The sequence below is a fragment of the Brachyhypopomus gauderio genome, unplaced genomic scaffold (assembly GCF_052324685.1).
Source record: "Brachyhypopomus gauderio isolate BG-103 unplaced genomic scaffold, BGAUD_0.2 sc72, whole genome shotgun sequence".
NCBI classification, from domain to species: Eukaryota; Metazoa; Chordata; class Actinopteri; order Gymnotiformes; family Hypopomidae; genus Brachyhypopomus; species Brachyhypopomus gauderio.
Window position 1 is genome coordinate 704,727 of NW_027506893.1, and position 13,785 is coordinate 718,511.

The 13,785-nt window shown below is 44.8% G+C and overlaps 1 protein-coding gene across 2 annotated transcripts in view; it reads left to right on the top strand.

Annotated features, from left to right (window-relative positions):
- The first annotated feature begins 878 nt into the window (after nt 1–878).
- Nucleotides 879–13,785, top strand: part of LOC143491203 (uncharacterized) — an 85,274-nt gene continuing 72,367 nt past the window's right edge. The window contains exons 1-4 of one of the 2 annotated variants that reach the window (XM_076990010.1): nt 892–988; nt 3,686–3,828; nt 4,185–4,244; nt 6,764–7,120. In XM_076990010.1, the coding sequence (XP_076846125.1) occupies nt 4,187–4,244; nt 6,764–7,120 (415 nt within the window). In that variant the 5' untranslated portion in view covers nt 892–988; nt 3,686–3,828; nt 4,185–4,186. Of the gene's footprint in view, nt 989–3,685; nt 3,829–4,184; nt 4,245–6,763; nt 7,121–13,785 lie in introns of both variants that reach the window. The other variant, XM_076990009.1, reaches the window with a different exon arrangement.

The following is a 13,785-nucleotide window of genomic DNA, read 5'->3' on the forward strand; positions in this document are numbered from 1 at the left end:
GCAAGAAGTGTAATAAAATAATGAAGGATTTCAGATTTTATGGCGAGTTAAAGGAGTAGATCTCCCACGGTTTATTCAAACCGACTTGTGATAAAAATATGCGACGCGAAATTCGTCGTGTATCTGAAAACTTTATAGTTAAAGGTAAGTTAAATTCAAACCATGTTCCTAAGAACAGTCGGTCCTGTCGTGGAATATAAAGTTAATAACTATGGTGGAACGTTTTCTTTTTATGTTTAGATAACCGAATGTTTTACATCGGACCAAACAAAAGGTAGGCCAAAAGTAACCGGCAATAATCCTGTCTATAGTGCGTCGTACACCATGATGGTTACCGGTGCCAGGGTTATTATGACACTCGATCAGAGCAGACCTCTTTTCCTCTTCAGTCAACATAACCAAACGCATATATTTTTTGTTTGGTCCGATGTAAAACATTCGGTTATCTTAACATAAAAAGTAAACGTTCCACAATTGTTATTTATAAACATATTTATAAGAACTTTATATTCCACGACAGGACCGACTGTTACCTAGGAACTTACCTTCAACTATAAAGTTTTCAGATACACGACGAATTTCACGTCGCATATTTTTATCACAAGTCGATTTGAATAAACCGTGGGAGATTTACTCCTTTAACTCGCCATAAAATCTGAAATCCTTCATTTTTTTATTACAACGCTTCTCGTACGATCACACACTCCGTTCACTACTTCGCATCTAGTAGTGTCGTAAAGTGTTAACGCATGCGCAAAATATCTGCCCGATACGTGCCTGGGCCAATCGCAACGCGCATGCGCACATTTTCTCGCGCATGCTCGGTACGGATCGGGCAGGGTGTACGGATCGGGTAGTCACACCCTCGTTTAAATATATTTTATTACCCATGTCCTCTCCGGGGTTCCGTACATTTATACTTCCTGGATCAAAACAAAAATGAAAGTACTTTCCATCGGACTTGGTTCCAGAAGCAGAATGTCATTTGGTAAGTTTATAACCAATTATGATTTGTATAACTATGTTATATGTTAAACGTTTTAGATACTCAGTCGACCGTTTCGAGTTAGGCTGAAACAAACATCAAACGTGTTATGATATTACATGTATGTGAACGGACCCCGAGAAACACGAGGCTTAACTAGTTTAAAATCGTTTACTGACATTAAATGACAATAAACGGGAACAAAATATTTCTCATTAAACTAAAAGTCCAGGAACAAGTCAGAAGAGATCTAAATATTTAGCGAAACACAACAGCAATGAAACCGAAAGACAGAGGCTATGAAAGCATTAACAGCTATCGTAAAAACTATAACCAAGGTAGGACGCTTGATTATTGTGCAACAGGACAGTTGAAACAAATTAAATATCTCATTCGGGAGATTGACTGGTCATATTAGGTCTGCTCATGTGTGATTTTGTCTGCTCAGGTCTGCTCATTTGTTAGTTTGTCCATATCTCTACCGCGCCTAAACTGTCCGTGCTTTGACAACTCAGTGTAAAAGCTCATGCGCAAATATACGAGTTGTTATCAGAATCAGAATCTCTTTATTTCGCCAGGTATGTTAAACATACTAGGAATTTGTCTTGGTGAGAACAACACATGTATGACATGTAACACGTGCACACGTTGACAAACGTAACTCTAAAAGGTACAATAAACAATAAATAGACTCTGGAATATAGTAGAAAAAGAGCGTAGACAAAAAAGACATAAATAGACAATGTAAAATGTAAAATATAAAATCTGTATTGTACACATTTGAGTATGAATATATATGTATCTAGATGTTCCTGAGGTAGGTTTATGTTAAATAATGTTGTAGATGTTACGGATGATGTTAACATTGTACAGCTGTGCAAATTAGCATAGTAGACATGTCCTGTTCAGTGCAGTTAAGTCCATTTGGTTTAAAGACTCAGAGGAGTCCACTGTGGTTGAGGAGAGCTACAGCTTTGGGAAAGAAGCTGTTAGCATGTTGTGTTGTGCTGGTTCTGATGGTCCTTAGTCTTCTACCAGAGGGGAGAGTCTGGAAGAGGTGATGTCCAGGATGTGAGAGGTCTGTTGTAATTTTGTGAGCGTGTTTCCTCACCCTGCTGGTGTGGATCTCCTGCAGTGTTGGCAGGTTACATCCAATGATCTTCTCTGCTGATCTGATGATGCGCTGGAGTCTGGCTCTTTCTTTTGAGGTAGAGGAACCAAACCAGGTGGTTATGGATGAGGTGAGGATGGACTCGATGATCACTGTATAGAACTGGATCATCAGGGTCTGCGGCAGGTCAAATTTCCTGAGCTGTCTCAAGAAGAACATTCTCTGCTGAGCTTTCTTGGTGATGTTGGCAGTGTTCCTCTCCCACTTCAGGTCCCTGGATATGGTAGTGCAGAGTGGGAATGAGTTCAACGAGGCTGTGATTGGAGAGCCAGAGACAGCGCGATAGGCGTTCTTGATGCTGGTGTAGCATTTGTCCAGCACACGCGATGTGTTGCCTGTATTTGGGCATCTCCTTAGTGAGGTTCGCACTGTTAAAGTCCCCCAGGATGATCAGCAGCCAGTCTGGATGATCTCTCTCTAGTTCCATTATCTGTTCGGCCAGCTGTCTCTGCACGTCGCTGGTGCACGCGCTCGGTGAAATGTACACGCTGGCCAGAACGAAGGAGCTGAATTCTCTGGGAGAGTAAAACGGCCGACAGTAAATGAAGAGAGACTCTAGATGAGGAGAGCATGATGTTAACAGTGCTGTAGTGTCTTTACACCAGCGCTTGTTGATGTAGAAGCAGATTCCTCCTCCCCTGCTCTTCCCGCTTCGCTCCACGTCTCTGTCCGCTCTCAGCAGCTGGATGCCCGGTACGTCCAGCCCGCTGTCCGGGATCAGCTCGTTCAGCCAGGTCTCCGTGAAGCAGAGGGCAGAAGCAGAGGAGAAGTCCTTGTTGGTCCGGTGGAGCAGGAGTAGTGGCAGTCGTGGCCTGGTGGTAGGGAACTGGTCTTGTGACCGGAGGGTTGTGGGTTCAATTCCCAGACCTGAGGCCATGACTGAGGTGCCCCTGAGCAAGGCCCTTAACCCTCAATTGCTCACTTGTATAAAAATGAGATAAAATGTAAGTCGCTCTGGATAAGGGCGTCTGCCAAATGCCATAAATGTAAATGAGTAGTTCCTCAGTTTTGTTACTGAGAGATGGGAGGTTGGACCCCTTTGTCGGCGCCTCCAGCGTCTCCTTGCTAGTCCAAGCAGCGTCAGCGCGGCCGTTGTTAAGATTTCCACACACTCTGAAGGTACTTGAATAAATTCCGGCATAAAGTCAGGAGAAATGTTGTCCCTGATGGTTAGTAACTGTTCTCTGTTCCAGCTGACCGAGTTTGACATACAATAGACAACATTAATTAACAAAAACAAACAACACGGAGGAGCTCGTCACCGTGGCTGCCATCCTTGGCGCCATCGTCTTCTAGTGTTATGATTATTAAACACTCAGAAAAAATAGGTTTAAAGTATAGACTAATATAAGAATGTAATAAAATACATTTTTGTAAATAGTGACAGTTTTTAGCATTCAGATGATGTAAATTCCTCCAGGTCTGTGATCCCATAAGAAGCAACATCCTCACATATGATCAGTGTGACTGAAACAGTCCTGCAGAGCTGAAACTACTCACTCATGATATGATGGATTCTCCTGTTTCAGCTGTGGTTGGTGTGTGTGGATAAGCAGCACAGAAGTGGCCATCCAGTGTGTGTGTGTGTGTGTGTGTGTGTGTGTGTGTGTGTGTGTGTGTGAGAGAGAGAGTTAATGTGAAATTAATGAATACAGACTGCCTTTAAAAACAAGTATGTGCAAAACAAGTAAATAAAATTATGTCTTTTATGTATTTGAATTGTTCTATGCTTTAAGTATTTAAATGTTTTTAGGTTTTAAGTACTGAAGGATTACAGTTCTTAGGTTTTAAGTATTGAAGGATTTCAGTACTTGGGTTTTAAGTATTGAAGGATTACAGTACTTAGGTTTTAAGTATTGAATGATTACAGTACTTGGGGTTTAAGTATTGAAGGATTTCAGTACTTGGGTTTTAAGTATTGAATGATTACAGTACTTGGGTTTTAAGTATTGAATGATTACTGTACTCTGGTTTTAAGTATTGAAGGATTACAGTACTTGGGTTTTAAGCATTTAAACTGTGTTTCAGGGATGAAGCTGGTCTGTGTGTCATTCCTGCTGTCCTCTTTATTTATGGTGTCCACATCAGGTACGTGTTCTGTACAAGTTGTGTGAGTGTGTATGTGTGGTGTGTGTTGTATGTGTGTGTATATGTGGTGTGTGTTTGTGTATGTGTGGTGTGTGATGTGTGGTGTGTGTTGTGTGTGTGTGTATGTGTGGTGTGTGTTTGTGTATGTGTGGTGTGTGTTGTGTTGTTTGTGTATGTGTGGTGTGTGTTGTGTGTTTGTGTATGTGTGGTGTGTGTTGTGTGTTTGTGTGTATATGTGGTGTGTGTTGTTTGTGTATGTGTGGTGTGTGATGTATGTGTTTGTGTATATGTGGTGTGTGATGTATATGTTTGTGGTAGGCTTGTCACGATACTAAGAATTACAACTTCGATACGATACTTAAAAAAATATTGAAATTTGATACCATTTTCGATACCAAAGTCAGATACGGTGCTAATTTCAGTTTTAAAGCCTTTTTATTTTTTTTTATAAACAAACAAATGAATGTTGCTTTGTGTTTGAAAATGCTTGAAATTGTAACTTCATTTCACAACAAATATCTGTCTGACTGAACAGTTCTTTTGTGTTAACAAATACGATCATCTTGTAATTCCAGGATGAAACATGAGAGAACGTGAAGACGTTACGATTGGGCGTTTTGAAAATAAACAACCATTAAATAATGTGATAAAAAAGCGAATAATTTTGAGTACATGTATAAATATTTAACTTATCCCAACAAACATGCGACGTCAGAAAGACGTTAAAATCAAGTCTGTATCACGTCGGTCAGTCCAGACCCATTTTTGCATGTCTGGTGGACGTTCAAAACTGGTTCAAAATCTGACAGTGTGACTAGGACCTTAACCTTTTAACTTAACATGAACGTCTATGACGAGTTTTCTATCTGAACGTTTGACTAGGACCTTTATTGGATGTCAGGACGTGCAAAAACTGCAACTGAACGGCAGTAATAGACGTTAATAGACGTCGCTAAAACTTTCATTCTGGCTTTTCAGTGGACGTCTTTTGAACGTCTGACAAAGTCTCTTTGCTCATGCTGGGAAATATTGAAATGGACCTTGAAAGTGACATACAAGTGTTTGAATTCTACAAGGTGTATGAACCCTGCAAACATGACTTTGTTCATCACGCTGAAGCACGGCGCACGCGAGGTCGTGCACTTCTCGAATTTTGTAACTTCGCATGCGCCGCACTTCAGCGCAGTGAACAAAGTCATGTTTGCAGGGTTCAATTCAAGCGCTTGTACCAATATTTCCCAGCACGTTAAACTTAATTAAGTTAAATATTTATACATATACTCGAAATGATTCGAAATATTGCGCTTTTAATCACATTATTTAATGGTTGTTTATTTTCAAAACGCCCAATCTTAACGTCTTCACGTTCTCTCATGTTTCATCCTGGAATTACAAGAGGCTCGTATTTGTTAATGTAATACATGAAAACTGTTCAGTCAGACAGATATTTGTTGTGAAACGAAGTAGTTACAATTTCAACATTTTTAAGTACTTTAGCCTAAATTGCAGCACTTTTCAAACCTGAAACACAAAGCAGCATTAAAATTCGTCAGGTAAGTGTTCATTCCCCTGTTTTGAGGGGTGTTTCTTTTATACTACCACATATAGTTTCGGACAACACTGCAAAGCGGAAAGTATAAAGCCTGAGTCGAGCGCTATGGTCACTCAACCAGGCTTTAGCGCCCTTCGTTGAAATGTTCCAAAAGCACCGCTTGCAAACGGGCTTGTTCATGTCCTTCAGTTTTCCATCTGTATCTGCGTCGAATCCAATCTGCCATATTAGCATTACAAACTGTCCTGTGCATTACGGCAGCTTGGGTGGGTCAAACGAAAGCGCATTTTATGTAAAAAGAATCGATACTTAAGGGAAATGAGTATTGTACCGTTTCAGAATGTTCAGTATCGATACGTATCGATATATCGATTTTTTTGACAACACTAGTTTGTGGTCAGAGAGAAAGTATCCTGTGTGTCTAAAGCTGATACCAGCCAATCTGACAGTAAACAACTCTGAGGGCACTTGGTTGTCTATTCTGACCAATAACAAAAACAGAGGAGTAGGAGACATTGTATATAGTGGAGAACATATTACAGCAGACTACCTCATTAGACCAGTGTGACTAACACAGAGTACCTCATTAGACCAGTGTGACTAACACAGAGTACCTCATTAGACTAGTGTGACTAACACAGAGTACCTCATTACACCAGTGTGACTAACACAGAGTACCTCATTAGACTAGTGTGACTAACACAGAGTACCTCATTACACCAGTGTGACTAACACAGAGTACCTCATTAGACCAGTGTAACTAACACAGAGTACCTCATTAGACCAGTGTGACTAACACAGAGTACCTCATTAGACCAGTGTGACTAACACAGAGTATCTCATTAGACCAGTGTAACTAACAACCACCAGTTCTATTGTGCAGTAGGAAGAGTGCTGATACTGATATAGGAGAAGATGTCAATACTGAAATGTGTTATAGACATTATATGTTTGATTTTCATTGCAGAGGACGTTAAGGTAGTGGGTCCAGATGCTACTCTTTTTGTTAATGCTGGTGAAGACCTGGTCCTGCCCTGTTCTCTACAACCCAACATCAGTGCTGTGAACATGAGAGTGGAGTGGACCAGACCAGATCTGACAGAAACGGATAGATTTGTGCATCTGTATGTAAACTATAGAGACTGGACTGATTGGCAGATTGAGTCCTACAGAGGGAGGACAGGACTGTTTAAAGAAGAGCTACAGAAAGGCAACACCTCACTGAAACTCTCAGCAGTCCAACCTTCTGATGATGGAGTTTACAACTGCTTTATTCTATCCTCTGGTTGGGATGACGAAGCTACTCTTTATGTGGCTGTCAAAGGTAAGAACCATTTACAGGTTTAAACACTTATTTGTTATACTTATTATTTCCATATTGTTATTGCTAACAAATTATTTAATTAATTGGACCACCAAGTGTTTAAACCTGGGAACTAAGCATAACTTACAAGGAATCAGTTATATTGTAATGGTGAAATGAGAAGGATGTTAGACTAGCCAATCAGAGCGCAGCTCTTGTTCATATAGATTCCCCATCCTCAAACAGATGTAGTTAGTTGTAAGAGAGACTCGCCGTACAGCCCTAGCATCGAACCCAGTAGTAGTTCAGGTGCTGGAGCTAGGCAGTCTTGAGCGTTGAATGTCAACATTGTTAACTAAAGCAGTTAAATTGAAGCCTACCTTGTCGCGTGCTGTTATTCTCACACACACCTACGCTGCACGACCAGGGAGAACCGTAGCGCTGCCGGCGGACGAGCAGCCCGAAATAGCGATTCGGTGAGCCGGCTTGTTTCTACAGCAACTGGCTAATGCTGACCGCAAGGTGCCAGTGAAAAGTGAAACGCGACAATTGGTGTCAGAAGCGGGATAAAGAAGGAAGAAATATCGCTATGATGTGGAGAGTATCCAGAGTTTAAATTCGCTAAACGCTACGCAGACGAAAAAACAAAAACAAAACAAAGTTCCTAGCATCGAATGCTAACAGGCTAACTACATAGCTGAGTAGACGCGGCATCGCGTGACCAAAACCCCCTCTTGTCGCCACCATTTTGGATGTAAAAATAAAAGACGGAAGCAGCAATAAATAAATAGATAAATAAATTGATCAATAATAAGAAGGAAAAATGGAAAATGAAGCATTCCACCACTCAGGGGAAGAGGCTTGTGCTGCTAGCACCCTAGAACAACCCCCAGCCTGGCTACAAGTCTTATTAGAGCATCAAACTAAACAGTTGCAACAAGTGTTGGCCCCAGCACTAACTCAAATAGAGACGGCTGTCAAAGATATTAAGAAGCCTCCATAAAAGCAGTCTGATGGACATGATCAGTCACACACTGTATCAAGCTCGTCATCCGTTCTCACTGAGCATCCCCATGGGGTACCCCCCACCACTTCACCACCTCTTCCTGACTTTTCCCCAGAGATGGAAGTGATCCGGCAGCGCTCTCGCATGTCAGCCCCAGTAAGATAGTGGAACCTAGATGATCCCTTGGAACCTGTAGTACGCAGACGTTCGACCAGTAGGAGAAATGGGGGCTTTTCAGCAACCACACCCTCGAGCAGCGCTGTTTTGCAGCCTACCGGGCATGATGGGGATTTGGGTGTTTACAATAATAACAGCCATCCTAGTGACCACGCACCACCACGCTACCCCACGTGCTGCGCCAGCTCGAGAACCCTAGCTTCATTTGAAGGGAAAGATGACTGGGCTTCCTTCTTTATTCCTTTCGAAAGAATGGCTCAAAGACAAAATTGGACAAGCATAGAGAGGGTTGATAGACTGCATGAGAGGTTAAAGGGATCGGCTATCCGATTCATATGCTCCTTACCTGAGCACGTCAGAGAGGATACTAACAGAGCAGCTTGCACAGAGATATGGGCACACAGACCTACCAAACACGGCACGCCGTCGTTTAAATGAACTACGACAACAGAAGGAACATACAGCTGAGTTTGCAGAGGAGGTTCGCTGTCTGGTCACTGTAGCATACCCAGGAGTGGACCTCCAACTGCAGGACCAACTGGCAGCCGACGCATTTTTGCGGGGCCTGCGTAATCAGCGAGTTGCCTATGAGGTAATGAACAAGGATCCACCCACACTCTCAGAGGCGCAGAAGCTGGTAGATGCACATGAACACAATTTCAGAGCAACACTAGGCAGAGACGGAGAACTGAAGGGAAAAGTTAGACGGATTTCTTGGGCAGATGAACACGCTGAGAGGGAAATGTCTATCTCAGCTAACGTGCAAACACTGCAGCTGCCCGCATTTGTGACGGTGGACCAGCTAAAGCTGCTGGTGGAAAAGGTAGAAAAGCTCCAAGCTAGTGTCTCAAGCAGTAAGGGCACATGTTTCCAGTGTGGGGAACTGGGACACTTTAAAAGGCAGTGTTCCCGGTCTCCCAGCCCGAAGAGGCAGGGAAACTAGAAACGGGGCCTGGCCTGGCCGGCACTCAGAGTGGCCATGATGCTAACCTCTCACAAGGAGAAAACAGACCTTTTACCTCACCTGTTGTTGCAGTAGGGAGAGCCACTAGTGAAGGGCCAAGTCTGCAGGTTCACATCCAAGTAAACCGCTTATCCATAATGTGTGTCATCGATACTGGAGCCGAAGCAACAGTAATGTCCAGCAAGGTATGCCAACAGCTTAGCTTAGGGAGTCAACCAGAGAATAAGAGACCCTGTTTGTGCAATGCAGAGACTGGCAAGATGATGGGTGTGTCTGATGGCTATAAGGTGACACTGAGGATCGGCAGTAAAGAGTGGGACTGGACTGTGTTCATGGCCCCCATTCGGGATCCCCTTCTGCTGGGATTGGACTTTATGATAAGGGCCAATGTAACTATTCAAAAGGGGCCCAAAGTTTTCATTGATGGCGAGCTTGTGCCCAGCTATGTTAAAGGTGGACCTGTAGGAGGCTATGCAATATCCCGGGTGTTGTTAACCAGACCACTGACCCTTCCTCCACAGAGTGAGTGCGACACTTGGGGCCTTGTGGAAAACCCACACCCCGAAATAACAGCAGTTCTTGAGCCAGTTGGCCTTGCAGATGGCGTTTCCTCAGGAAGTGTCCCTGTGAACATGGAACCAAAAGTGCCGATTCGGCTATGCAACATATCTGCTATCAGTACACACCTTGCCAAAGGCGTTTGTCTGGGAATTCTCATCGAAACGCTTCCCTTACCAGATGTGTACTCTAAAGACCCATGCAAGCCTCAAGATCGAGGTCAAGATAACCCACAGAGCACCCAGGGGCATGACAAAAACAGCCACCCCAATGTGGAAGCCCCCCTGCAACGATTACGCCGGTACAGCAAGGACATCAACGCCCTAAGTCTACCCACACACCTACAAGAGCTATTCGCATCTGCTAGTGGGGATCTTAGCAAAGAGCAGGAGGGTAAGCTCTTACTACTTCTCTTAAAATACCAGTGTGTGTTTGCTGCCAGTGACGGAGACCTGGGCCATTTTAGCACTGTAACGCATCGCATTGACACTGGCAATGCACAGCCTGTCAGGCAAGCAGCCCGTCGCACACCATTGGGGTTTCAGGCTGAAGAAGGCGAACACCTCCAGGAAATGTTGAGCTCAGGTGTTGTGGTCCCGTCCACCTCTGAGTGGGCCTCACCAGTGGTTCTTGTCCGGAAAAAGGACGGTGGGGTCAGGTGGTGCATCGATTATCGAAAGCTTAATGACCTCACTCTGAAAGACGCTTACCCACTCCCTAACATCGAAGAATGCCTTGACACTCTAGAAGGTGCTACTGTATTTTCCACTCTGGACCTACAAAGTGGATATTGGCAGGTTGAAGTACGCAAACAGGACCGCTGTAAGACTGCCTTCATCACCAAGTATGGCCTATATGAATACACATGGATGCCTTTCGGGTTGTGCAACGCACCAAGCACTTTTCAAAGGGCCATGGAGGTTGTACTTCGGGGACTACAGTGGCAGAACCTCCTTATCTACCTCGATGATGTAATCGTTTTTGGGAAAGATATTGATGACAGTCTAAAAAACCTTGAGGTAGTCTTTGAACGCTTCAGCCAGTACGAACTTAAGCTTAAGCCGACTAAATGTCATCTGCTGAAGGAGGAGGTTTTGTTCCTAGGCCACATCATTAGTGGTGAGGGGATCCGCCCAAACCCCAAACTGATCCAAGACATTATAGACTGGGACTGGCCAAAAACCCTTTCTGAACTCCAAGCCTTCCTGGGGTTGTGTAATTATTACCGCCGTTTCGTGAGGTCGTTTTCCCAGATTTGTAGTCCCCTGCATGAACTTCAAAAGAAGGGTAATGAGTTTCATTGGGGGGGGGGGGGGGGGGGGGGGGGCAGGAGGCAGCTTTCCATGAGTTAATGAACCGTCTGACAACAGCCCCCGTACTTGTTTATCCCACCTCCCAAAGTACCTTCATCCTCAACACTGATGCTTCTAATTGTAGCATTGGGGCGGTGCTCTCACAGCTTCAAGACGGGGAGGAAAGGGTTATAGCCTATGCCAGCTCGCACCTTCAGAGCACCCAAAGACGCTACTGTGTAACAAGAGGCGAATTGCTGGCAGTGGTGAAGTTCACGAGACAGTTCAGGCACTATTTACTGGGCCGCAGATTTGTCATCCGAACAGACCATAGCAGTCTGTCCTGGCTATTTTGGTTCAAACACCCAGAAGGACAGCTGGCACGGTGGTTGGAGGAATTAGGCCAATATGACTTCCAGATTGAGCATCGTCCGGGCGTGCGACACGGGAATGCGGACGCATTGTCAAGAAAAAAAAACTGATACACAATGTGACTGCTACCAAGCGGGGAGAGACATAGCTACACTGCCTTGTGGGGGATGTACGCACTGCCAGAGGATGCAACTTCAATGGGCTAGGTTTGAAACTGATGTAGATGATGTGGTCCCGTTAGCTGTCAGGCATGTGATGAAGTGCAAAGACACTTACATAGCCGAAAACTCAACGTCCCAAGAGAAGGCAGCAGACTCATTCTCAAGCACTAGGAACCCCAATAATGAAAGGCCCCAGGAACCTCAGGTAAACTGGATGCCTCAGTGCAGTAAGCAAGAGCTGGAGGACAAGCAGAGGCAAGACCCTTGCTTAGGCCTACTTCACCAATGGATGGACAGGGGAGAGCTCCCCGACCGAGAGCAAGTTGCACTAGAGAGCCCAGCCACCAGGAAGTATTGGCTATGTTGGCCCCAGATAGAGCGACACGAGGGCGTGCTATATTACAGATGGGAGACTGGCACTGGGGCGCTCCCACAGTTTCGTCTACTAGTTCCTAAGTCCGTCATTAAGGGATTGATGGATCTTTGTCATAGTTCACATCTGTCTGGCCATCTCTGCATCGGAAAGACACTACAAAAGACCAGGCAGCACTTTTTCTGGCACGGGATGGGTGAAGATATTCGGCTCCTCATCCAGAAATGCCCTCAGTGTCAGGCAAGTAAAGCTGTGGGCCCAATTGGGAGAGCCCCCCTGCAGAGATATCAGGCTGGTGCACCCATGGACAGGTTGCACCTGGATGTTGTGGGGCCCTTTCCTATTTCCACTTCAGGGAACAAGTATATACTAGTGATAATTGATCAGTTCACACGTTGGGTGGAGGCATATGCCATGCTGGATCAGACGGCAGAAACTACTGCCCAAAAACTTGTGTTCGAGTTTGTAGCCAGATTTGGCTCACCCCTTGAAATTCACACAGACCAGGGCAGGAACTTTGAGAGCGACCTCTTCGCTCAATTGTGCCGTCTGCTTAAGGTGACAAAGACCCGGACCACCCCCTATCACCCATCATCAAATGGGCAGGTTGAAAGGTTCAATAGAACCCTGCTCCAAATGATAAGATGTTATGTGGATAAAAACCAGCGTGACTGGGATGAGTACCTGCCGTTGCTAACGTCAGCTTACAGGAGTTCGCCACATTCTTGCACAGGATTTACTCCGAACCGAATGATGCTGGGCAGAGAAGTATATCAGCCCCAGGACCTCTTGCACGCTACCCACCTCAACAGAAATGAAGCCCCACCCCCGGTGTTCATGGGAGACCTGGAAGAAAAGCTGGAACAAACACATGAATTGGCAAGGGAACACCTACAGGCTGCCCAGATAAAGCAGAAAAGACAACATGACCTTCGTGTGAAAGAGCAGCTCTACCATGTGGGGGACCTGGTCTATGCAAAGGACAGTACAAAGAAGAAAGGCCTAAGTCCAAAACTACAAGCTCCTTGGAAGGGCCCCCTACTTGTCACCAAGTGCCTGGGCCCAGTTCTCTATCAAGTCAGAGATCATAAGAGCATCAAAGTCCTCCATCATGACCGACTACAGCCATACACGTCTGAGGTCATGCCAGGATGGACAAAGCAACTTCGACATCAACTAATGGAGGGAAGTGACAGGAGTGTTGAACCTCACGCAGGACCTCCAATGTCGCCTGGACCAGCAGCACAAGTCTCCATCCCTAGCAAGTCCCTCTGCCATGAGCCTGGCCACGACAGTAAATTGGGCCCCCTGCCTAAGGAAACTCATTTCTTGGCCATAGAAACTTAGACCGCTCCACCTGATCCCCAGTTCTCATCAAGCACCACCCCAGACGCTGAAGAGAACATTGGCGCCACCCAGACTACCAGTCGAGGCCGTGTTGTACGCAAACCCCAGCGCTACTTACACAGCCTGGGTTAAAGACTGTTGTTAGGATAGTCTGTCTACTTTGAACCTGTGGACATTGTAGGGTAATAGTTCAGAGCCCAAAGGAACTTTCATTATAGCTTAGGAGCAGTCTGTTCTAAGTGTGCTGTCCTAGGTTACACTATTGAAACTGCTATTTTTTCTGTTATAAACAGTTCTGTCAGATGTTGTTCTGCTGAAGGGACTCAGCATGTTTAAAGAGGGGGTAGTGTAATGGTGAAATGAGAAGGATGTTAGACTAGCCAATCAGAGCGCAGCTCTTGTTCATATAGATTCCCCATCCTCAAACAGATGTAGT